General features: G+C 49.7%; 1 protein-coding gene and 1 non-coding gene across 10 annotated transcripts in view; both read left to right on the plus strand.

Moving 5' to 3' along the window:
- The window catches only part of PRRC2B (proline rich coiled-coil 2B), a 60,993-nt gene that overhangs the window by 20,980 nt on the left and 14,858 nt on the right, over nucleotides 1-25,155 (plus strand). The window contains exons 3-22 of one of the 9 annotated variants that reach the window (XM_075578713.1): nucleotides 3,466-3,643; nucleotides 4,698-4,800; nucleotides 7,500-7,572; nucleotides 8,616-8,759; nucleotides 10,278-10,519; nucleotides 10,759-10,889; nucleotides 11,338-11,486; nucleotides 12,254-12,344; nucleotides 12,692-12,887; nucleotides 13,597-13,918; nucleotides 16,730-16,896; nucleotides 17,605-17,890; nucleotides 18,578-18,797; nucleotides 19,975-21,948; nucleotides 22,757-22,935; nucleotides 23,053-23,165; nucleotides 23,465-23,585; nucleotides 23,792-23,862; nucleotides 24,429-24,617; nucleotides 24,838-25,032. In XM_075578713.1, the coding sequence (XP_075434828.1) occupies nucleotides 3,466-3,643; nucleotides 4,698-4,800; nucleotides 7,500-7,572; nucleotides 8,616-8,759; nucleotides 10,278-10,519; nucleotides 10,759-10,889; nucleotides 11,338-11,486; nucleotides 12,254-12,344; nucleotides 12,692-12,887; nucleotides 13,597-13,918; nucleotides 16,730-16,896; nucleotides 17,605-17,890; nucleotides 18,578-18,797; nucleotides 19,975-21,948; nucleotides 22,757-22,935; nucleotides 23,053-23,165; nucleotides 23,465-23,585; nucleotides 23,792-23,862; nucleotides 24,429-24,617; nucleotides 24,838-25,032 (5,144 nt within the window). Of the gene's footprint in view, nucleotides 1-3,465; nucleotides 3,644-4,697; nucleotides 4,801-7,499; nucleotides 7,573-8,615; nucleotides 8,784-10,277; nucleotides 10,520-10,758; nucleotides 10,890-11,337; nucleotides 11,487-12,253; nucleotides 12,345-12,691; nucleotides 12,888-13,596; nucleotides 13,919-16,729; nucleotides 16,897-17,604; nucleotides 17,891-18,574; nucleotides 18,798-19,974; nucleotides 21,949-22,756; nucleotides 22,936-23,052; nucleotides 23,166-23,464; nucleotides 23,586-23,791; nucleotides 23,863-24,428; nucleotides 24,618-24,837; nucleotides 25,033-25,155 lie in introns of all 9 variants that reach the window. The other 8 variants (XM_075578705.1, XM_075578707.1, XM_075578709.1 and 5 more) reach the window with 8 other exon arrangements.
- LOC142472453 (small nucleolar RNA SNORD62) lies at nucleotides 24,025-24,108 on the plus strand. Its single transcript, XR_012789703.1, has one exon. It is a non-coding gene; the product is annotated as a small nucleolar RNA SNORD62 (small nucleolar RNA).

Raw genomic sequence — 25,155 nt, forward strand, 5'->3', positions numbered from 1 at the left:
CTGCGCCTCACACCCCTCCTGCCTCACACCTTAAACCCCTGCCTCTGAACACCCCTGCGCGTCCTGCCTCAACCGCCCAGGAACAAGCGGTGGAGCAGGCGTGCCGGGGGAGTGCACCATTACCTCGCGCCTCAGGCCAGGACCACACATGGCGCTTCCTGCCGCCACCTGCACGCGCCTCCATTTGCCGGACGACCCATCGGGGGACCAAGCGGCCGGCGGGGGGGGGGGGGAAGCGGCCGAGCCATCGGGGAACGGGGGGGGGGGGGGTTTGGAGAGGCCCGAGCCATCGGAGAACAAGCAGGGGGGGCGGCCAGCCGCCAAGCCAGCGGGGGAACGGACGCCTGGACGGACGGGGGGGGGGGCAAGCGGATACATAAATTATGACAATACATATGCCCCCTGCTCCCCCCCTCCTCCCCTTCCACTCCCCCCCCCTCCACTACCTCCCTCCACTCCCTCCCCCACCTCCCCTCCACCTCCAGCCCCCCCCCCATCTCCACCCCCCCCCCATCTCCACCCCCCCCCGCCACTCCCTCCCCCCGCCACTCCCTCACTCCCTCCACTGCCTCCCCCCCCTCCACTCCCTCCACTGCCTCCCCCCCCTCCACTCCCTCCACTGCCTCCCCCCCCTCCACTCCCTCCCCCACCTCCCCTCCACCTCCAGCCCCCCTCTCCCCCCTCCACTCCCTCCCCCACCTCCCCTCCACCTCCAGCCCCCCCCCCATCTCCACCTCCACTCTTCCCCCCCCTCTCCACTCCCTCCCCCTCTCCACTCCCTCCCACCACTCCCTTCACCCCTCCATTCCCCCCTCCCTCCACTTCACTCCTTCCACTCCTCCTCTCCCCCTCCACTCCCTCCCCCTCTCCCCCCATCCTCTCCCCCCATCCTCTCCCCTCCTCCACTCCCCCTCTCCACCCTCCACACCCCCCTTCCACCCTCCACTCCCCCCACTGCCACCCCCCACACACTCCCCCCCCTCCACTACACCCCTTTCCACTTCCCCGCCTCCCCCCCCGCCCTTCCCGCCTCTCCCCCTCCACTCCCCCCTTCCTCCACTCCACCCACTCCCCCCCTCCACACCTCCCCCTCCACTACACCCCTTTCCCCACCTTCCCGCCCCCCCCTGCCTTCCCGCCTCCCCCCGCCTTCCAACCTCCCCCCCCCCGCTGCCGCACGCACTCAACACACCTGAGCCACTCACACACCCGCCACACACCTGCTGCCTCCCGCCCATACGCACCGACATCACTGACCCGCCGCCTCACACCCTAGCAGGACCCCCACTCACAGACAGCACGCGCCACCCGCCGCCTCACACCCTAGCAGGACCCCCACTCACAGACAGCACTCACAACCCACGCGCCACCCGTCGCCTCACACCCTAGCAGGACCCCCACTCATAGACAGCACTCACAACCCACCCGCCGCCTCACAGCCTAGCAGGACCCCCACTCACAAACATCAATCACAACCCACGCGCCACCCGCCGCCTCACACCCTAGCAGGACCCCCACTCACAGACAGCACTCACAACCCACGCGCCACCCGCCGCCTCACACCCTAGCAGGACCCCCACTCAGACAGCACTCACAATCCACGCGCCACCCGCCGCCTCACACCCTAGCAGGACCCCCACTCACAGACAGCACTCACAACCCACGCGCCACCCGCCGCCTCACACCCTAGCAGGACACATTCATCACATTTTTACATCTGTTATGTCACCAAAATATACATTGTACTGTGGTGTCTTTACAATAAACCATTTTTCAACAACATCGTATTACATTTTATTCCATCTTTCTTTGCAACATTATTATCCAACCTTTGCAACAAATACTCACCTATTGTTCCACGATTTATAAATAATACTACCTATTACGCATTTACATCCCGGGCAACGCCGGGTCTCTCAGCTAGTATTCTATATCTATATATATCTCATTCGTATTGTATGTATCCATTTGCTGATTTGAAGGAAGTGATGTAAAAAATAAATAAAATATACACACATACACGCGCGCACACATACACACACGCGCACATACGCGCACACATACGCGCACACATACACACACGCGCACACATACACACACTTGCCAATTCATGGACTCATTTTTCTATGGTTACATGCATTTTGACATTTTTTATAATAGAGGATGAGTATCTATAAACAAAACAATCTGTGGCAGGTTACTGTTTACAGTAATATCCCGCCTGTGTGTGTAACTGTGTGACCAGTGTTTAAAGCACTCCAGCCAACACTTTTGTTGTTTTTGTGTGTATGTGTTTGAAGCAGGGGGTCTCTGGAGCTGAACCGGGTTAATTTGTACCCCAGAGACCCCCTGCCTTACCCTGGGAGTGCCGGTACCTCCGCGCAGTTTAAAGGTCCCTCGTCACGTGGGTCAATAGGAAGCCGCGAGGGATGATGTCACAGCTTGCTATTGACCCGCAGAACATTTAAACCGCCATGCTGTTATCTCTAAGGAGCCTCATCTGGGCTGGTACCGGCACCCCCCCCTCCGGAGATAAGAGTATCGGGAAAATAGAAGTGTCACCAGGACAGCTGCTCTGAAGCAGCAATACAGCTTTCATTTATTGTGGGTTTTTTAAATTACAGGATTGAAGCAGGGGGTCTCCGAGGAGGAACTGTGTTTTAATTGCAGCTCCGGAGACCCCCTGCTTCCAGAGAGAACCATAATCGCTAAAACCCTTAAATTAACACCCTGGCCAATAATAAAACTTACCTTTTGAAGCAGCGGGGAGTCCAGCAGCGAATTGGCTGCGATGGAGTGTCAGTCCGCGGCGAAACGGCTGCAAGCAAATGTCCCGCATCGCGCAGGCCAATAGGAATCCATTGCGGCTTCCAGTTGGGCCGCGTGACCAGGACATTTTAAACTCCACCGTGATACCTGTAGCACCTACAGAAGTCTTGAAGCAGGGGGTCCCCGGAGTTGAAGTTAATAGTTTGGAGACCCCCTGCTTCAATCCTGTAATCAAAAACATAACCTGTATTGCAGTATTTCACTGCAAAACGGCCCATTACTTTTTTTACTTACTAAATGCCTACCCTAACCAATGACCCAAAGGTACTGTGGCTCATAGATCACCCATGGACCTACCTACTCTGCCAGCTAACTAGATATGGCAGAGTAGGTGGCACTTGTACTTTGAAGTCTCCCCTGCAGGAGGTGCCCGCAGCCTCCCCTGCAGGAGGTGCCCGCAGCCTCCCCTGCAGGAGGTGCCCGCAGCCTCCCCTGCAGGAGGTGCCCGCAGCCTCCCCTGCAGGAGGTGCCCGCAGCCTCCCCTGCAGGAGGTGCCCGCAGCCTCCCCTGCAGGAGGTGCCCGTCAGTGGAGCGCAGGCGTCTCTGTCAGAGAAAGGGTTAAACGCCCAGATTGCTGCTGTTAAGTGACGAGTGCGTGCATTAATCCCGCTGTTGTACCCGTGCCCCCCACTGTAGTTATACCTAGACATGGCTTACAGAGTCTTGGGAAAGTTGCAGCTGCCCGGCGTATGCCACCTCCCGCTAACTTGCCAAGCTTGAAATCCGAGAACAAAGGAAACGACCCCAACATCATCATAGTGCCCAAGGACGGTACGGGATGGGCAAACAAACAAGAGCAGCCAGACCACAAGAGGTGAGGCCAGTGGGCGACACTGCCCTTTTTGGTGCATCCCTTTTTAAAGAAGGTTTTAGCCATTTGACGTTCGGCATTGGTGCCTGGCCGGGGCCTGGCTTTTCCATTTAAGCCCTGTGGCTGCCTTTGGGCACACACTGCAGAGAGCATCGATAATAGGGCAGCATTGGGGCATGGAATGCCAATCAGTTCGAGGCTTTTTTAAAACGTTCGTCATACAACCGAGCAGTTTTTTTTTTAATGTAGAGATGGGTTCTAAACTCCAGTCCTCAAGACACTCCCCCCCCCCCCCCCCCCCTCCCCCTCAACAGGTCTCGTTTTTAGGATATCCCAGCTTCAGCACAGGTGGCTCAGTCGAAGATGTTACTGATTGAGCCACCAGTGCTGAAGCTGGGATGTCCTTAACCTGACCTGTTGGGTGAGATCTTGAGGAGTGGAGTTGAACACCCCTGATGTAGAGTTTATAGACACATACAATCTTAATGAGAATATTACATGTTTAAAGGCAGAGTCTGTAACCTTGTTGCCACCAATTTATGTATTAATGCCTTTCATCTCTGATATTTACACACGAGAAACCCAAAACGCAATGTGCGTTGCAGGATTATGTGAATGGCAACGTGTTGAGGCTCCCGTGAAGAAAATGGTAGAATTGGAGGGTCCACCCGTTCAACCAACGTTGTAGTTGGGTGCACATGGGCGATTATAACGCTAATCGGGGAGAGGTTATCCCTCCAAAGAGAGAGGCAATTGAAAGGGCCAAATAACATGCCAACGCAAAACTACAAATAATCGAAAAATGGGAACAATTCAGATGGCAAGACGCCCCCCAGAGATATACCCATGCATAGTATAAGGTGGATATTGGGTAAATAGGACCCTTATTGGGTTCTTTCACATCCCTCTCTCCTTTTTTGAGGGATAACCTCGCCCCAATTATTCCCATGCAGTAACCTCCATTTTGCAAGCCCCATAGTTAAGTGATTTACATAGACACCAGTCGGGGGCCCCCCTCTTTGGTGCTGGCGTCCCTGCTAATTCCCGTGTCTCGCAGTTCCAGTGCGACCGTTCCTCCGCAGCAGGAGTCGCAGCCGCCGCAGGGTTTGCAGAAGTCTGTCTCCAATTTACAGAAGCCGACCCCAGTGATCAATCAAGAGGTGAGCTGCAGACAGGAGGGCACACGGTGTGTGGTGCAGTGAGTGGATACCGTGCATACTGTGTGTGGTGCAGTGAGTGGATATCGTGCATACTGTGTGTGTGCTGCAGTGAGTGGATACCTTGCATACTGTGTGTGCTGCAGTGAGTGGATACTGTGTGTGCTGCAGTGAGTGGATACCGTGTGTCTGGTGCAGTGAGTGGATACCGTGTGTCTGGTGCAGTGAGTGGATACCGTGTGTCTGGTGCAGTGAGTTGATACCGTGCATACTGTGTGTGGTGCAGTGAGTTGATACTGTGTCTCTGGTACAGTGTGTGAATACTGTGCATACCGTGTGTCTGGTGCAGTGAGTTGATACCGTGCATACTGTGTGTGCTGCAGTGAGTGGATACCGTGCATACTGTGTGTGGTGCAGTGAGTGGATACCGTGCATACTGTGTGTGTGGTGCAGTGAGTGGATACCGTGCATACTGTGTGTGGTGCAGTGAGTGGATACCGTGCATACTGTGTGTGTGGTGCAGTGAGTGGATACCGTGCATACTGTGTGTGTGGTGCAGTGAGTGGATACCGTGCATACTGTGTGTGTGGTGCAGTGAGTGGATACCGTGCATACTGTGTGTGGTGCAGTGAGTGAATACTGTGTCTCTGGTACAGTGTGTGAATACTGTGCATACCATGTGTCTGGTGCATTGAGTGGATACCGTGTGTCTGGTGTGTGTCTGGTGTGTGTCTGGTGTGTGTCTGGTGTGTGTCTGGTGTGTGTGTGTCTGGTGTGTGTGTGTCTGGTGTGTGTGTGTGTGTCTGGTGTGTGTGTGTGTGTCTGGTGTGTGTGTGTGTGTCTGGTGTGTGTGTGTGTGTGTCTGGTGTGTGTGTGTGTCTGGTGTGTGTGTGTGTCTGGTGTGTGTGTGTGTCTGGTGTGTGTGTGTGTCTGGTGTGTGTGTGTGTCTGGTGTGTGTGTGTGTCTGGTGTGTGTGTGTGTCTGGTGTGTGTGTGTGTGTCTGGTGTGTGTGTGTGTGTCTGGTGTGTGTGTGTGTGTCTGGTGTGTGTGTGTGTGTCTGGTGTGTGTGTGTGTGTCTGGTGTGTGTGTGTGTGTCTGGTGTGTGTGTGTGTGTCTGGTGTGTGTGTGTGTGTCTGGTGTGTGTGTGTGTGTCTGGTGTGTGTGTGTGTGTCTGGTGTGTGTGTGTGTGTCTGGTGTGTGTGTGTGTGTCTGGTGTGTGTGTGTGTGTGTCTGGTGTGTGTGTGTGTGTCTGGTGTGTGTGTGTGTGTCTGGTGTGTGTGTGTGTGTCTGGTGTGTCTGGTGTGTCTGGTGTGTCTGGTGTGTCTGGTGTGTCTGGTGTGTCTGGTGTGTCTGGTGTGTCTGGTGTGTCTGGTGTGTCTGGTGTGTCTGGTGTGTCTGGTGTGTCTGGTGTGTCGTGTGTGTCGTGTGTGTCGTGTGTGTCGTGTGTGTCGTGTGTGTCGTGTGTGTCGTGTGTGTCGTGTGTGTCGTGTGTGTCGTGTGTGTCGTGTGTGTCGTGTGTGTCGTGTGTGTCTGGTGTGTCGTGTGTGTGTGTGTGTGTGTGTGTGTGTGTGTGTGTGTGTGTGTGTGTGTCTGGTGTGTCAGGACCAGATGCTCTGGCTGGGAGCACCTACTGCAGGGCTGATCAATTCCAGTCCTCAAGGGCCACCAACAGGCCAGGTTTTGAGGATATCCCTGCTTCAGCACAGGTGGCTCAGTCAAAGACTGACACTGATTCAGGCTGAATCAGTGTCAGTCTTTGACTGAGCCACCTGTGCTGAAGCAGGGATATCCTCAAAACCTGGCCTGTTGGTGGCCCTTCGAGGACTGGAGTTGACCAGCCCTGGCCTACTGTATATATGCAGAGCAGCCCTAACCGCACACGCTCTACTTAAAGCGGAAATCCAAGCTGGACATCTGTTTTCCTTTATTTTTTTTCATGCGATGTGAAACAGGGGGTCTCCGGAGCTGACCACCATTCAATTCCGCTCTGGGGACCCTCTTCTTCCAGAGATGCTCATCTCCTAGGGGGTGCCGGTAACGCCTCCAGCCTCGCCAGCAGAGGTTCACGTAATGGCCGCATTTCAAAGCACTGGCTGCCAATAGGAGGCCGTGACATCACCCAGCGCGGGTGCTTTCCATTTGCAGGAGATACCGGCACCCCGTTCGGCGTTAAAGATCTGGAAGCGGGGTGTCCCTGGAGCTGAAATGAACACAGTTCAGCTCCGGCGATCCTATGTAAAAATAATAATAAATAAAACAGTTTGGATTGCTCTTTTAAAACTGTGTAGCTCCTTTTATATACAGAGGTATAGGTTATTAAAAATAAATGTAATTACACTTGGTGTGTGTGTGTGTGTGTGTGTGTGTGTGTGTGTGTGTGTGTGTGTGTGTGTGTGTGTGTGTGTGTGTGTGTGTGTGTGTGTGTGTGTGTGTGTGTGTGTGTGTGTGTGTGTGTGTGTGTGTGTGTGTGTGTGTCGGGGTAGCCAGCAGGCTCCCCACCGCGCGCTTAACAAAACACTGGCTCCTAAAAATTCTTACTGGCTCCTAAGTATTGCCATTTTTCAGGAACCCCTTATACACATTCACGCGTGCACACACTGGGCACGCTGCGCCGGCTTCTCCTGCGGGAGCCTCTGGAAACGCCTCACAAAGTACAGCGTCTCTATAGAAATTCACCTGCTCATCTTCTCAATCTCTTGCAGAATATAAGTTTAGTGCCAGGTGGACCAAAGTCATGGGCACAGCTGAATGGAAAGCCAGCAGGACACGAAGGTGGTATGTATTCTGTCAAGGTGTGAACCTTTCGGAGGGCAAAGTGGGGACACAATGGCCATACTCGCCCCTGGTGGCTATCCAGGGCTGCCAAACCTTTTGGAATTTGGTCCCCTGAGATTTGGAGGCAATATTGTTTCCCCAGGAGGAAGCACCGGTCAGTACACGTTCCTGTCTCGGGGATCGCTGGATTCCAGAAGCTGGCTATGGCGCGATCAGTTCTGTCCTACCCTCTGGTTCCAATTGTACAACCAAATCCAATACATGAAAAGGCGCGATTGCTGCTTTAAGTTAGGAGTGCTGTTTTAGTGGTTTATCTTTACTACCATCTGTTGATTTAACAGCAACTTGAGTCAAAGGATTTTAATACCTTGTCCTTTTCTATTAAAGTATGTTTTCAGTATCTTCATACACCGTGTACTAGGGATGGATTAAAATGGCAAAGGATTGTTTAGATCAGTGGTTCCCAATCTCTTTTTATACTGCCCCCCCTAGAAAATATTTGTTCCACAAACCCTTAGTTAATCTTATTTCCGTCTCATCAGACCATCTCTAAAAACAAAAATGTGTGACCGATCTCAGTGTAGTGTCCTGAGCTCGTGGGAGGAACACATGCTTAATGAGACAACAAACTGCCCCTCAGTGTGTGCAGGCAGCATGGGGGGATATAACTCTCACTCGCTGCAGGAGCTTCCAAAGTTACGTCCCACAATGCCTTGCTGCTGTGGATGCAAAGCATTGTGGGGAGCGATTTTGGAAGCGCCTGCTGTATTTGACAGCTATTCCACCCATGCTAAGGTGCAGTCCCCCACGGGCTCAGTAACCCCTATACTGCCTGGGATCCCCCATTACATAATACTTTTGCCAAACACCTTGGAGATACCTCACAAGCTTCTCTAGGGGTTTGGGTACCCCCTGTGGGGAATCGCTGGTTTTAGATAAGTATAAACAAGACACAATACAAGCTCTGGTGATTCCACAGCGCTACAAAGAAATGTGTGTTTCTCCCGGTTGTACATTTTCTGTTTCCTTTCTGTATCGTGCAGGTTCAAGGGGCTCAAACCGACTGTTGTCCTTCTCTCCCGAGGAATTTCCAACGCTGAGAGCAGCTGGCGAGCAAGACAAGGCTGGCAAAGAAAAGACCGTCTTAGATCCGTCGTATGGGCCCGGACCAAGCCTCCGCCCCCAGAGTAAGCCCCTCGCCCTGCTTCCCGGTAACCGCTCTGAACGTTTTGTCCGTCCTCCCCTTCTCTCTCCCCCACCCTACCTTCTCCCACCCCCCCCTATTCTACTACATAAATGCGCTTATGACTTTCACTTGATGACTACATAAGCGTTTATGAAAAAGGCAGCATGCCTACAGCTATCCTGGTTCTATTGCTGTGATTGGGTAGACGTGCAAGCCAGCTGTAATGGAAACCACCCTCATTACTGCATATGCAAAGTACTGGAGCCTGATTTAACAGCAAGAGTTTTGCTGACTTGCCTAGGAGGTGGTGGCCAGTTCTGCTGCTAACCGCATGGAAGGGGGCGTGGCTAGTAGACACTTATTATTTTTTCAGGGCACTTGGTTATTTCATTTAATATTGTGTAGCTTTTGCTGAACTTGAAGTGGCTATATATATATATATATATATATATATATATATATATATATATATATATATATATATAATTAATTAATTATCAGTGGTTAACAAATCACCAAAAAATCTACTCGCCACTCAAAAAAATCTTCTCGCCACCTAGTACCAAACGTGTGCTGCTTGGGCCAATATTTACTCGCCCGGGGGTTAAATCCACTCGCCCGGGGCGAGCAAATGTATAGGTTTGTCGAACACTGTATATTATATATTTCCTACTGTTTTATATGATCCAAATGCCTAAACGCCCCATCTGTTTAATCAGAATGATAATTAAAGGTGTTCGAAAACCGTTTCGTACCTGAAAATAAATGCATAATAGCCATTACATTTACAGTGGCATGACCACTTAGGCCAGGTCCCCGCTGGCTACTGCAGCGCCCGCTGTGGCGGACGCGGCAGGGACAAGAGCCGCCCCACAATGGGACCAGGCCCGCTGCGAGGGGGGGGCCGCACTGACAGTTTCTCCTGCTCTCAAGAGAATTGAGATCAGGACTCCCGGCGGTTCAGCCAATGAGGGCGAACCTGCCGGGTGACGTCACGGCCGCTCCCCCGTCACGCCCCCCCCTGTCTTTTCCCCTGCAGGTAACTGCAGACCGGGGGACTCGGCTGCACGCGCCGCCAGCCCGGCAGACGCGCAGGCAGTGGGGCCGTAGCCTTACAGTTAATATAATGCTGCAGTTTCATCACAACGGCCGTGTTTGTGAACGTCTGTTTTCTAGTATTTACAATCGATTGCAAAATTTACAGTGCACTAAAATTGCACAATATTCTCTTGTGCAGCCCCTCAGGTTACTTCGAGGCACTCTTAGAGTTGCACCTTTTGTTGAGATCCATTGCACAAACTTTACCTCTTAGCCCGCAACCTGCTCCTTTATAAGATCTGCTCGGAGCAGAGTTCTTGCTACCCTGTGGCAGTGAATGTCACCTGCATGTCACTGCGGTTTGTTAGTTTAAACGTTGTTCCTCCGTGTTGTCTTGTTGCACTAGAGATGGCGAAGAACTCCTTTCCCCGATGTAACACTTTGTCTCTCCCCCCCCCCCCCTTCCCCATCCTTATTTCAGACGTCACCAGTTGGAGGGAGGGCGGTGGGAGAAGCGTCACCTCCGGCATATCTCCGACCGCTTCTCCTACCGAGCCGGGCGTCAAAACCGCGATGCCAGGAGATGGAGCCCCCTCCTTGGCGCTCACCAACGATCCAAAGGAGCTGTCGCTGCGCCCGGCTCAGCCTAATCGTAAAGGGGCTTCTCCGTTCATGGGAAACGCGTACCACCCGCCGACTTACCATGACATGTTACCAGCTTTCGTGCGTAATGTTTATTCAGTCAGTAATTTTGGCCCTACCCACTGTGGGTAGGCATTGTTTTGGGGGCAGTGGTCGCCAACTGCAGTTCTCAAGACAGTCTGACTGAGCCACCTGTGCTGAAGCAGGGATATCCCTTAAAAACTGACCTCTTGGTGGCCCTTCAGAACTGGAGTTGGCCACCCCTGCTTTGGGGCACGGGAGGACGCAACTAGTATTCGTGTGCTTTTCTTTGTTTTCAGATGTGCTCCCAGCACCCATCAGAACCAACTGGGACGTTGGATCGAGCTACCTTCCCCGTCCTCGCGCCTTCCCAGTCCCGACTTGAACCTCGGGTCCCTTTTAGACAATACCAGATGAATGATCATGAAGGGTAAGGCCACAGGGAAGTATTTGCAGTTGTGCTGGCTTTGCACCCTACATCTTGGCACGTGAGACTTGGCCTTCAATCCCTTCTGTAACAGATCGGCTGCAACACTTTGCAGTGTTCTCTCGTAGCCAATGGATTGAAGGGCTATCAATGTGCTTCTTTGGGGCCTTTGATCTGGGTCTTTCCATGGGGCACATTTTGATTGCTCCGAATGACCACGCGAATGTAAGGTGCTTATAGTGGAGGCGACGGTTACGTCACGCTGCGGTCGCTGGATAAATCAACTTGACTTCCAGCAATCGCGGCCCAGCCGTTGCGTCGCTTCTACTATAAGCGCATGCGACGGCGCCGACTCTATTAGTGCATCCTAAGGGAGCTGCGTTTAATTGGTATGTCCAATGCTGCAACCTATTGACCCAAGTTCTTCTCCGCTTTGATTGCCGTTCCGTAGGAAAGAGAACAGGTTTCCTGGAGGGCCAAATCGTCAAGTACGCCCTGCCCGCCAGCAAGGGGAAAGCGCCCCGCGGGCCACCATCATCAATGCCGAGGACCTGAAGGAACTGGACGACCTTGATACCGATGCAAGGGATGGCTGGGCCGGTACGTTGCGCTGAATTGTTGGAGGGCGGACTGCGAATTCGTTGCCTTCAAGAGATTTTTCTGGTCCCCGATTTCCATGGCCGAGAACCTACGTGTACGCCCAGCCGAGCCCTTCTGTTTTAGGGTTTTCTAGCAGCAAAAACATTCGGGATTCTTAATCCTGATGTGGAATAACGTGACTGCTTATATGCAAAGTTTGTATCATTTGTGACTGCAAAAAGATGCACCATTGTAAATGACCCTTTCCAAGTTCCTTTTGCCTTAGGTTGCACTTATAGTGCCTGGCGACGTTGCTCCAAAACAAATCAATTGACTCCGTCGCAAGCGCTTATAGTAAGGGCGACAGAGCGACGGCACGACCCAAAATTTTGAAGCCTGGTAAATGTGACTACATGTGACTGTCTCTAAACCAATCAAATTGGGCGGCCCGCCCCTTTTAGTGAGGTAACTGGCCTTGTCGCTAAAAATCAAATTAAAACTTGCGACGTCGCCGTCACCAGCACTATAAGAGCGGCCTTAGATTGACAGAAACCGTGATTCAGTAATTCAGCATTATTAGCTCATTTAGTGCCAAATTCTGTTTAAACACCATAATTGACGGAACTCTGTTCATGCATTGCGAGTCTGATTAAAAAATAAACACATACACCTCTCGCTCTCTCCCTGTATGGGTGCCTGTGTGTAAATATGTAAAAATACACGCCAGCCACACACTGCCACGTTGCCACACGCACCTTTCTTAGCCACAGTCTCCTTTTTGCCTGCAGGCCTGCACGATGAAGTAGATTATTCTGAGAAACTGAAGTTCAGCGAGGATGAGGAAGATGAAGAGGCTGGGAAGGAGGGCAGAATTAAGTGGTAAGCTTGGGCTGATTTTATCTGCAAATACAGCTCTGTGTTTCCTTCCATGCCTAGAATTGGAAGAGAATAGTGACAGGGCCTGGATACACACAGATATTCCCTGCGCTGTGGGTGGGATGGCTAGGTGGGTATCACGAGTATAAGAAGGCAAGTCCGTCAGCGATGTAGGTATCCTATCATAGGGATGAATTCACATTTTATCTGGGTATGTTGCCTCTTTTGTGCTCATAACTCTGCTTTATTAAATAGTCTGTATAGATTTACAGCAGCCGCCAGCCTGTTAATAGTCTGCATCTGACCGCTCATAGTGTCATTGAATAACAATAATGTTCTTTACTTTGCAGGAACGGTTGGGATTGCAGAAGGCAAAGGCAGGTCCCATTTACCTCTACTGACAGTGCCGAGGCCAAGTATCCCGCCGAGGACGGGGTGATCTGGAGCGATCCAATGGCACATCCGCGCCCCATCCGCAGGGCACAAGAACCACTGCAGCAAGTGTCCCGTAAGCCAAACAGCTGGGCAGCGGTGCCTGAGCACCAGGTATTTTAATTAAAGTGGCATTTCTGCTTGCGGAGGGGTTCATGGTTTTTCTTTGCCCTCGGTGGGAAGCAGGGGGTCTCAGGAGAGTTTAATTTAAGCTCCCACAACACCCTGCAAGTCCAGAGCTCAAACCCACCCACGCCCCTATAAGCGTAAAACTCAAACCCACGCCCCTGCAAGCGCAGAGCCCAAACCCACCCGCAAGATATATATTTGTGCCCAAAGGAGTACTCCTGAGTTTGTGACCTAATGCAGGTGTGCGCAAACTTCCTGCGCTACGCCCTCCCCCTGTCGTGCCCACATCCCCCCCCCCCCCCCCCCCCAAGTGGCGTTAAATGACGCTTTGGGGCCATGTAATGTAACGTGACCCACAGCGTCATTTGACTCAATGGCAACGGGCGTCAAATGACGCAACAGAATCATGTGACGTCACATGGCCCGCTTCGGCATTTGACGCCGCGCTGTCAGGGAGACGAGTGAACATGGAAGTCGGGTAAGTGAGCTGCGCACCACTGACCTAATGTATACAGTGCCATTCACCATTTATTAATTAACGTTGTTGCGTTTTAGTGGAAGGTGATGTATGTACCGATACATTAACTTTTCACTGTTGAATAGGATGGCAACATATTGCTTCTCTGGCAGTGAACATGTTAAATTGGTAGCTCTCCATTTCTGCCATGACCCCCCAGAGGTTTCTTTCTTGCAGAAGCCAACACCCAGTGCCGTTCTGCGGCAGCCGTCTGTTGAGGAGAAGGAGGACAAGCAACCCCCGAGGCAGAAGTTTGCCCCGTCCGAAATCTCGGAGGCGGTGGAACGGGCCCGCAAGCGCCGCGAGGAGGAGGAGCGACGGGCCCGCGAGGAGCGCCTGGCCGCCTGCGCAGCCAAACTGAAACAGCTGGATCAGAAGACCAAGCAGGCCCTGAAACCCGAGGCTCCGAGATACGTGGACAACAAGGAGAACGAGGATCCGAGGTCTCCGGTCCCGGACACGAGCGCCGCTCCGGAGAGCGCTCATGCTTTCCGGCGAGGTACGGCAACAGGGCAGCGTGACTTCCCGAGATCGGTAACATCAACCTTCTGAACAAGGGGGTGAGGGATCACCTAGCGGTGGTGATAGTAATCGGACCCGTTAATTATCCCATCTTTTATATAAACTGAAATGTTACAGGCCACTCTGTTTGGTGTTTAATCTGATCATTTCATATTCATACAATGCAATGTTCAATAAGTTTGACATTGGCATATCCTGTGCTTGTGCAGGTGTTATGATTTCTATATGTTCCCAATGCGAAACAATGACGACAGGGCTGCCCACCTAAGAAGTCACTCTTGGATATGTGAGCTTTAATGCAGTCGTGGACCCTCAAATATTTTGTCCTGTAACATCCACTGTACCAGGAGTGGCTGACTCCAATCTTCAAGAGCTACCAACAGGTCAGGTTTTCAGGATATCCTTGCTTCCGCCCAAGTAGCGCAGTCAGACCGAGCTACCGGCGGTGAAGCAGGAATGTCCTGAAAGCCTGACCTGTTGGTGTCCCTTGAGGATTGCAGTTGGCCGCCCCTGCACTGTACTGACCTTTAACTCCTAATGAACAGAATTTACTTAGCAAGTGCCCTGCTTAGCCTGGGTATAGACAGAATAATGTCTTGGGATTAGAGATGCAAATTGCCAAAGTACATAGGTTTCTCAGTGCTGCAGGTGCCCTATAGTTAAGGAAAGCTACCGACACAGTTACTGCTGTGTGAAACCATGCAGTTAATGTATTTGCTGGTCCGTATGACTTTTAAAGGGTTACCTTTGCTGGGCCTGCACGCTCAGGGGGGCCTGCACGCTCAGGGGGGCCTGCACGCTTGTATATTTGTTTCTTTATTTTACGTTCCAGGGGAAAGCATTCTGCTTAATGTATTGTATGTGTTTGCTGCTATCACTCTTGTGAAATCTATTTTTAGGGATACATATATATGCTGAATTTGAATAAAAGAACCCGATTAAAGCAAGGCCCAAATTTGCCCCTGGATTTTGTATAATGGATATGTTATTTTTGGGAGGGGGGAGTTTGCGTGTTCTAGACATGTAAAAAGTGGACAATGCTGTAAAGAATGACATTTCTTATGAAAGCGATAATGTCGGTGTGTCATGTCCCTGGTTAATGAGCTGCCTCAGCAATGTAAGTGGGAGTAGTATGGCATAAGAATGGTTTCACCAGGGTTTCAGTAGGATTGACTCATTCTAGGGAGTTAAACAACATTATACCTATATAACTTGTTCTTTGGAAGTTGTATGGAATAGTCCTTAATCAGCAGATCTAACACCACACATCCTCCCTGTGATCTACCACTACTCTGACATTCTGTAATACTGTTCAGCAATGAAGTGATCTAAACACAATCCTTTTAATATACAGTATATTGATATTTTAAAAATGCACGTTGGTTTGAAGCTGGGAAAGGGACACACCGCTGTGTCCTTCATATCGCAGATCTTTGGGTTAGGTGGATCACATTTTAGGCTTTTTAACGAGCTTAAGTTACTTTTCGTAGTCCTGCAGACTTAATCACAATTGGGTTTTTATTTTGCCTGGTCTGGAATATTGACAGACTGATCACCATTCTGAACGTTTTTGCTATTTGTCCACTGATGAATCCTTGAAATAAACCCCTTATAGGTTGATTTCGTGTCCGTCCCCGCCAGCACTGGCAATGTTTATCAAACTCTGCCTTCTATTTTTCTAAACATCTGCGGTAAATCCTTTGTGGTAAAGAGGTGTTTTATTGCCTAATAAATTGAGCATTTCCTCCCTGTTAGTATTCAAAGATCCTACAGGTACACTAAATCCTAATGCACAAAAGAGTGTCATTTACATGTGATGTGAATTATACAGCGGTCCACAATATTTGCCGCTCCAGTAGAACTTACTTGGCAAAACCTAAACAGTTGAATGAATTTCAGTGTTGAGGTGCACATCATATATATTGATCATTGTGAAGTATATTTAAGCCTAATATTCTCAGTGGCCAGGGGGAGACATTTGCTAGTTACCGTTGAGTTGGAAAACTCATTCGACCCAAGGAACGTTTTTGTGATCCCGACCTCAACTGGTTCTAGTGATGCATATAATGAATCTGTTTAAATCGGTTCTTTCATCTGCATCTCTAAAAGGCTGCTAGGATTCATTTGCGGTCAGGCTGCTGTGGGTTTCTCCCTCACCTTCTGACTGTGACCAGTATCAAACCCTTGTCCAGAATCTAGGAGAGAACGTCTTTATCGCCAAAGTGTAGAAGACCATTATTGCTGTGCACTGAAATGAACAGCATTAATACCTTTTGCCTGCTCCAGAGATATTGGGGTTTAAATCGCTATAAATCCCAATGTAGTTTGGCTTGGGTGTTAGCACAGATAGATTTGAATATATTGGTTTTGGTGCCAGTTTAAAAAAAAAAAAAAAATTGACGTGAAGATGTTGGAAGAGTTAAATATTGTAGTTTCTTTACTGCCCGGAAGAGCCTTATTATAGAGCTCTTATAGAAAACCCTATAAGAGCTGCTGATGAGCGACCTTATTTTAAAATATGCCCAATTTTTAAGTAGGTTATATGGCCGAATTATGGAGAAACTGAGTTTTCAGTGAGAATTGCGGCTCTAAATCCCAAAATGAATTTTCTTTGTCACGTTTTATGGGATCTGGCTGTAAATATTGGGTTTTGTGCCGGTCTGGCCCCTCTAGCTGTGGAAACAAAAACCGGTTCATCGTAGAACGCTGTTATTCTCATCATCCTTCTGATTTGTATGTTTTTCCACTTTGCTGTGTGTTTAATGGTTTCTTTAATTTTTTTTTTAAGAGTACCCCGCCCAGGAATTCCCTTCAGAGTACCTGGAAGAGGAGCCTTCGACAGCACCCAGGGCTGAAACCAGCAGTGAGGAGGAGTTCCCGGAATCCACTTCCCCAGTGCAGGAATTCAACAAGCACCAAAAACTGATCCCACCCAGATTCCAGCGGCAACAACAGGTGCCTGTTCTTTGAAACAAAATCCAGCACACACGCTTACTACACAATCTGTGTCCACAAGATTACAGCATACAAACAGCAACACAAAGAACATTTTGACCTGTGGCTCCGACACAAGTAACGGCTTTTAATTAGGTGTATAATGGCTTCAGATATATTGGAGTGTGTCATTTCTCTTTCTGAAAGGGATGGTTGCAGGTTGGACGGTAACTGTATTTAATATGGACTTCCGATGCTGCCTGAACTGAAGATATATTGCCAGCAATAAAAATGAGCAAGTCAGTGCATAGAAAACAATGAGATTACGTTATGAAAGATTCAGGGGCTCAGTCTCCTGGGGGGGTCCTAAAACTGTTGGTAATTGGTCTTGCAATGTAATCTTACATTTTAGGTATGATTTTTAGCCCAAGAGTGGCCAACTCCGGTCCTACCACCAACAGGTCAGGTTTTCAGGATCTCCCTGCTTCAGCACAGGCGGCTCAGTCAATGATTTTACCGCCTGTGCTGAAGCGGTGATATCCTGAAAACCAGACCTGTTGGTGGTAGCCCTTGAGGACCGGAGTTGGCCACCCCTGATTTTAACCCATTGCTGCCAAAGGGGCTTGTGACTTTGACCCAACAAGAAATATTTGAACATTTCCAATGCACTGTTCTGCGTCTCCAATGCAAAATCCTATTCTTAAATTACATTTTCTCTCTCCTTTCCAGGAGCAACTATACAAGATGCAGCAATGGCAGCAGCAACAACAGCAGCAGCAGCAGCAGCAGCAGCAACAACAGCAACAACAGCAGCAGCAACAACAGCAGCAGCAGCAGCAACAACAAGCATATGTGGCTCCTACCCATTCCCACCAGCCTCGCACCTTCTATTCCCATCACCCACAGATGTTGGGTTTTGATCCCCGCTGGATGATGATGCCCTCATACATGGACCCTCGGATGACTCAAGGCCGCACCCCAGTGGACTTTTACCCTTCCAACATCCACACACCAGGTGCGTGTCCAACAGGCCGTGGCTTCTTCACGAGGTTATATCCTGCCTATGTAAATGTTTCTGCGGGATTTTGGAATCCCCTCCCTAGCAGAACCTTTGTAAGTGAGCAGAAAGATTGTTGTTAATGACGTTCGCTGCATTGAGAGAGTAACAGAGAAGGGAGCTTATTGATCCGTATTCAAACAAGGCCTTAAGGCTGCGTCCATGCCAACTGATTGCATGCTGAGGCGCGCGGAGGCTGAAGGAAAGCGGGTGCTTTCCCTGGCCTTAGACCGCGCGCCGTCCGGGGGCGTGTCGGGGGGGTGGGCTAGTGACATCACGGAGCTGATTCGCCCTCATTGGCGAACCGCTCACGTGACTGGCCCTGCGCTCCGGCAAGCACGAAAATGTAAAATTTAGCTAAGACTTACACTTCCGCACGCTTGCGTAAGCGAGCCCCTGCTAAAGCCGCTCTCATTGCGGCTGCAGGGGCTAAGTGCCGAGTGTAAGCGCGCCTCAGCACGGTGCGCTGACCATGTCCGAGGCCTTAGAAGGACTTGGACCAAGTTTCTAATAGTGTGCGCTGTGGTGTGTGGGGGTGGTGTGCGCATTTTTTTTTTTTTTTTTGCTTTATTTGATGGTTGATTTCAAATACTGTTCTACTTCTGTATTTGCCTACATGACACTACCTGTTCTGATGGGAAGTAGGAGTGATGAAGCATATGACCCAGCAAGACTCCATGAACGGTGGCGGAGGCTGTCAATCTGATGAGCAAAACTGCCAGTCCATGCAACCAGACAGAAGACCCCAGTCAGTTGAACCTGTCTCGGCATGGAGTCAGGATGGCTACGCACACTTGCAAAGCAAGGTCTACTCCCTGCCCCAGCAGAAACAGACCGAGAATACAGCAGAGGGAAGTTATAGCCGGTAAGCCACAGTTCTGCTATTACTACAGATAATGGTTCTGCTGTTTTATTTATTTTATTTTGCATGTCTGACAGTCTACCAATTAATTTGGGGGTAAAGATGGTATTAACCCTCTCACTGCTGCAGGACAAGCGCACCCTCGCACCCCAGTTTTCTGGGATTGCGGCCATGTGATTGCCTTGGTAGCAATCGCAAGGTCGCAGCCTGTCCCCAGTGACCTGACAGGAAGGGGAGGGGCTGCATTTCTGTTCCAATCACGTTAACCGTTATATCTCCTCTTGCAAAATATGCTTTAAAATCTTGACGTTCCCTTATGTCCATAACCGCCCCTGACGTGCCAGCCCCCGTTACATACAGGGAACGTTATAAGGGTTAACTCTTGTGACAGACGGGCCTGTAACACGTTGTGTAAAATATTGTATGTCCCTAAACCACTAAGCATCATGCTATGTTTTGAGGACCGCCTGCTTTGCTTAACGAGCACTATTAATGGTATAGGGGATGGCTCCAAGGGGTTCAAATTGTTGATAAAAGCTCGAGACCAACCTAAAAACCACCGTACTTTTCCTGTTCTTTCCTCTCTTGACAAAGTGTGAATGTCTTGTTTTGATCATTCAAGAATACAGGGTTGCAATTTTCAGCGTCAGCCGACACACTCCAAAGCGTGTCAGAGGACGCACGCAGAGTGTCAGAGGACGCACTCTAACCTTCATTCAAAAATAAATGAAAACGTATTTTTTTTCCCCCTCCTGGTTTCTTAGCATTATTTCCATTAAAACAAAATGTACAAAATGTTGTGTGTTGTAAAGCACCTGACCTTTGACAAGAGACCCATGTGCCGTGCTAATAGAAATAACATGCTGTGCCCATTGTCAGAGGGTTAGCAAGAAATGGAGACATTCAGTGACATTGTGTGCTCATTGCAAGTCAGAGTACCTGTAGTACTAAAGGAGAATCAGAATGGTGTATCCCCCCCTCCCCTCCCCCCACTTGGAAATCAACACTGGTTCTTAATCTGCGTCCTAACTGCAAAACAGGCCTGTGTTCCTAGGAGGATTACAGTGCAATTCATAGGAGCAGTGAGTTAGTGAGTGCATACAGGGAGCTTTAAACCCCCTGTCTTGCCTTACTGTGGGTTGCGCTTACCCCACTGACTTATTTTCTGGTTTGCTTCCAGGAACGACAACTCTTACTCTGCCTCAAGGGAAAGGTCAGAGGGTGTACACACCCACCGAGAACCCTTAGAAGAGAGAGGGGAGGCGTATTTAGCAGCCAACAGTTACGAAAAGAAAAGCAATGGCAATTTTAACCGCTGCGTTTCACCTCAAAGAAGAGGACAAGATATCCTGTATCAGCATCTTGAAAGTGCCGCAAATACCAGCATGGCCAGGGGCCACCCAACAGGCCCGAGGGATTCCCCTTCAAGGGACTCGGACGTTGTAAAAAGTGGGAAGTCTCAGTTTAATGGCTGGGGTTATGTACATCAGAAGTCATCTGATACAGCTAGCAGTGTGGAAGAGGAGCTCCCAAAGGAAGAACAATCTTTGAGTTCTGAAGCATGGAAGAAGGAAGATGGGGGCAACCAGGATTCGGCAGGAGAAGCCCGTTGGGCAAGTGAATCTACTAATTCCAACAACCAGCAGCACCCTGAGCATCAGGGGAGAAGTCGCAGGTCTGGTCCAATAAAGAAGCCAGTGCTGAAAGCGCTTAAAGTGGAGGAGAAGGAGCTAGAAAAAAACAAACCGGATGCAAAAGAGCCTGTGAAGACCATGAAGGAGAGAGTCCTTTCTAAGGCTGAAAATGTGGCAAAGAATGAATACACTGCTATAAGCCCCCCTGTCCCTTTGTTAGAAGATGACATTCCTTCCCAGTCTAATCATCTTCAGGACACTGATGAATTCCCAAAAGAGAAAGTTGAAAGGAGTTGGGAGAATAATCCATCACGCGAATCAAGTGAGCTTCCCCTGACCAAGAGAAACAACTGGATATTCATAGATGAAGAGCAAGCTTTTGGGGGCAGAAATCAAGGCCGTGGAAGAGGCAGGGGTTTCAGAGACATGGGCTTCCAAGGTCGTGGAGCTACTGGCCCTTACAATGGGCAACGAATCAGTAGAGGTCGGGGCCTTCGCGAATTCAATCCTCCTGAAGACTTCAGAGGCAAGGTGTCCCGCCGACGAGTCGCCAGCGAAACGCACAGTGAAGGGTCAGAGTATGAAGAGCTTCCCAAGCGTAGACGTCAGAGAGGATCTGAGAGTGGGAATGATCCCTCCCTTGTAGAAAGAGAAGGTAATGACTTGAGAAAAGGGGACTTCCAAGACTCCTGGAGGTCCAATAGAAATTACTCCGATGATCCCAATGGTATTGACGCAAAGTCCAGGGCCCCCAGGGCTTTTGGAAGGTCCCTTCCCCCGAGGCTGAGTAACAGCTATGGGCGACGGCCATTTAGTACCAAGGAGTCATCTCATTGGCAAGCCAAATCTGGGGGATCTTCCTGGCAAGACTACAGTGCACCATCTGATTCTTATGGAACCCGCCAATACACCGACAGAGAATATGTCAACGATTATAGATATACTGACTCGTACACTGGCAGCAGGGGTTTTGATGCAATCCAGGGGGACGAGCGGAGATCTGTTTTCCAAGAGGAATATTCGGATCGGGAGAGTCTGGAGAAGAGAGCCTTCGGAAGAAGGCGTCCCCCTCGCCAAGACAAACCTCCAAGGTTCAGACGGCTTAGACAGGAAAAGGAAACCCTTGGACAGTGGAGTGGGGAAGAGACTGGCAACACTGTGAACAACCATGATAATTTGCAGGGGCGACCCAAAATGATGCCGGGTGAGAAGTCTGGGCCACCTGCCCGGAGGTCTCCAGAAGTGGCTTACCATAACTCTGATCACGTCACCGAAGAGTGGGAAACTGCTTCCGAAAGCAGCGACCTAAGTGAGAAAAGGCCAGCAGACATGGAGAGTGAGGGTAGTGGGTTGGCAGAGAGAAGGGAACTATCCAAAAGAAGTTTCTCCAGCCAGAGACCCCTTGTGGACCGTCAGAGTCGTAAAGTAGAGCCCTCTGGGTACGAGGAAAAGTCTGCACGGGTCAGTGGGAGTTCATCCCGTTCCGATTACCAGCAGAATGGAGCTCCATTGCAGAGCAGGTAATGGTTTTTTTTAGCTTGTTTTTAATGTACAAATATGTGCTTACTTGTTCCCCCACATTATGCAATGCTTGCATGAAAGATAGGAAACGCTGGTAAACATCTTGCCAGTGTCGGTAACTTGCACCCGGTAGCACTGATTTTTGATGTTCAAGACTTTTATTCATGTGACAGAAAAACAATAAATTTGACCGACAATGCTACATCTTTATTCTTTCTAGAGATAAATAAATTTGTTTAGCAATTACCTGTGATATCCATACAGTTCCAATAGTAGTTGTGTTTTTGTGTGTCTAATACTTTCCCCAAGTTATGACGACATATTGCATTTGAATGGCTGGATCGCATAATAGTCTTTTGAAATGGTATCCATGGGTTAACTTCAAACTGGCTTGCTCAAAAGACGGGGATTACCTGCAAAACCAAGGCCACTGCTCCCAAACACGTTGATTCTTTTTATGTGGCATGATTCAGACAGCCGTGGCAAAGCTTGATAATTTGATCACCTACATGTGATTCATGGTGAATGCAAAGAGCAAGTCCAGTTGGGAACCCTGCAGACTGTTATGTTTGCAATACATTGAAAAAGCTTCATCTTCCAGCTTTCATTTCACCGACCATAAACTCATTTGGTATGCAAGAAAATAATCCACCAGACGTGTAAAACTAAATCTGTGGTACTAGTGAGCTTGTCTTTCTTCACTGGCTTTCTGGCATTGACCAGCAGTTTGCAAACTCCATCTTTCCATATCTGTATATTTACCTGGGACTGTGGATTTCTTCTTTCTCTACCATTCTCTTCGTGCAGTCGGTGCTCTGAAGAGTCTTATGCCCCAGAGAGCAGCCACCATAGATATGGCTTGGAGAGGTCTATGCATTGTGACAGTGGGGATACCGTGAAGAAGCAGGAAAGAGAGACCAAGCCGGCCATGCTGAAGGCGAGCGAGAAAGCCGAGGCAATAACCCAGTTCGATCTGAAATACGGAGGTAAGACCTTTTTTGATGCTTGAGCGATTTTAACGATACCGGGGAACTGACACCGTTCCAGGCTGCACAGAATGAGCTGGTTTCTTGGCCTCACGTGCTGTGGCTGTTTGTCTTTAGATTCCGTTCTTGAGGACGACGCAGAGGCGGGAGATGGTTACTGTGAGATGATGACTAACCAGCAGCGCCGTGTGCTGGATAAAGATCGCAGGAAAAAGGAGCAGGCTGCTCAGGTGAGCCAAGGACTGGGTGGGAACAGTGCGGTGTAGATACTGGTCTCCTTTCTAAAATTCGGCACTGTGTGCTTTTATCTCGAGATGCTTCTTTCTGGTCCCATTTTTCATACAACTAGTATATCCTTCGGTGGCCGTGTATTCACAGAATGGGATATGAGGGAGATAATGGAAATACTTGGGTCTGACCAATGGTGCAAAGGATCTTATAAGTGGATGGAAGGGCTAAAATTGTTAGAGGCGTTTGGTGTCGGAGCCACTCCTCATTATCCTTCTCTCTTCCATTCTCTTCCATTCAGCCATCTACTAAGGGCAACAGTATCCAGTCCAGGATTCCCCCTCGCTTTGCCAAAAAACAGAACGGCATGGGCTTGGATCAGAACGATGTTTCGGGCAAAGAGATCTGGGAGAACAGCCAAGGTAATGCACATTGATCAAACAGGAGGAAAAAACTCCTGTATACAGCATGTATCCTCATCACATTGTATTACAGGCATAATAGATTGCCTGGATTGGGTTTCATACACCTCTTAAAAGGCCATGTGCCTCTAGAAAGGTGTTGGTTTAGGTTGTTCCATACTGCTATGTATTGTTGGTGTGAATGTAACACACTTGTATCATCTTAGGTATTTCTGTTCAGTGTGATGCCTGGAGCAAGCCTGTCGGAGCATTCAGCACAGAAACCAACTCCACAGAGGTAGGGTGTTTTCTGCGTGTTGATACATTAATAATTGTACTAAAGCGTGGCTACAAAGCTGCTGCTGTCACAGTGCATGCACATCTTGTCACCGGCATTCCTTACAGATAAAGGGATTATTATGCTGTCTCTAGAAGCCACTGAATCTCCCTTGCTGTCCAGTCTCCGTGATGTTCCCATAGATCCTGCTGAACCTTCGCCATGTACTCATTAGAAGGCCTCTGATGAGATAATGTCACTGAGGGACTGGTCTACGTCTCGCAGGAATTATCACACCAGTGAAATTAGTGGACTCTGCATTAAACAAAGCTTTCCAGCACTCTGGGAAGAGTGGTTACTGCATTTCATAGGAGGTTGAATAGCAGATTCAGGCAGGGGCAGCATATTGCATTATGAGCTGTGTTATCAGATTCCCATCGTGTTTGTGGTGAGCGGTTTGGGTGTCAGTGCATTCCCAGCTCTTTGCTGAGTGTGCGCGCGCACGGGGCGTACTGCACTGCAAGATGTAGGTCATCAGGCTCTGGAGGGGTGTAATACTCTGACCCATGCATTGCTTGGCCTGGTAGGGCTTTAAAGCCAGTCAAGGGGACAGCGGTATCGACCTGAGTGCGGAGTCTCGAGAATCATCTGCCACTTCCTCGCAGCGCAGCTCCCCATACGGCACCATGAAACCCGAGGAGATGATCGGCACAGGGCTGGCGGACCCGAAAGCAGACTGTCCTAAGGAGCAAGGGCAGAAGCAGTCTGACAAAAAGGTGAGACGCCGCCTCTGGCTCTAACAAAATCCTGTTCCCTAGTGCAGTTTCCTGGGGATTGGTAACCTCAAAACAATAATATTTTGTTTAACCCCTTCACTGAAAGAACCAATTAGAGCTGGACAGCATAGATATGAACAGTGCTTACATTTTAGACTTTTCAAATTAAATGTCTTGTATACTGTATAAAGCGTGTGTACCTTTCTGCTCCCCTCTCAAGGATTCGGACCCTGGTTCGGGACTGAACAAGGAACACAAGCCCGGTGCCATTGGCAATGAGCGCTCCCTGAAGAACAGAAAGGGGTCAGAGGGGGCGGAGCGCTTAGAAGGAAGCGCTCCCCCTGTGAACGGGGTGGAAATCCACGTGGATTCTGTCCTTCCCGTTCCACCCATTGAATTTGGAGTAAGCTCAAAAGTGAGGATTTTGTTTCTTTGTGTAGTTGAGGGAGCTGGAGGAAGGAATATATTGGCCTCCTTTACATTACATTACTACCTGTTGCAGAACTGTACAGGGTCAGGTGCTGCTTTTAAGCGGCGG

This window comes from Ascaphus truei, chromosome 21 (genome assembly GCF_040206685.1).
Source record: "Ascaphus truei isolate aAscTru1 chromosome 21, aAscTru1.hap1, whole genome shotgun sequence".
Lineage (NCBI taxonomy): Eukaryota > Metazoa > Chordata > Amphibia > Anura > Ascaphidae > Ascaphus > Ascaphus truei.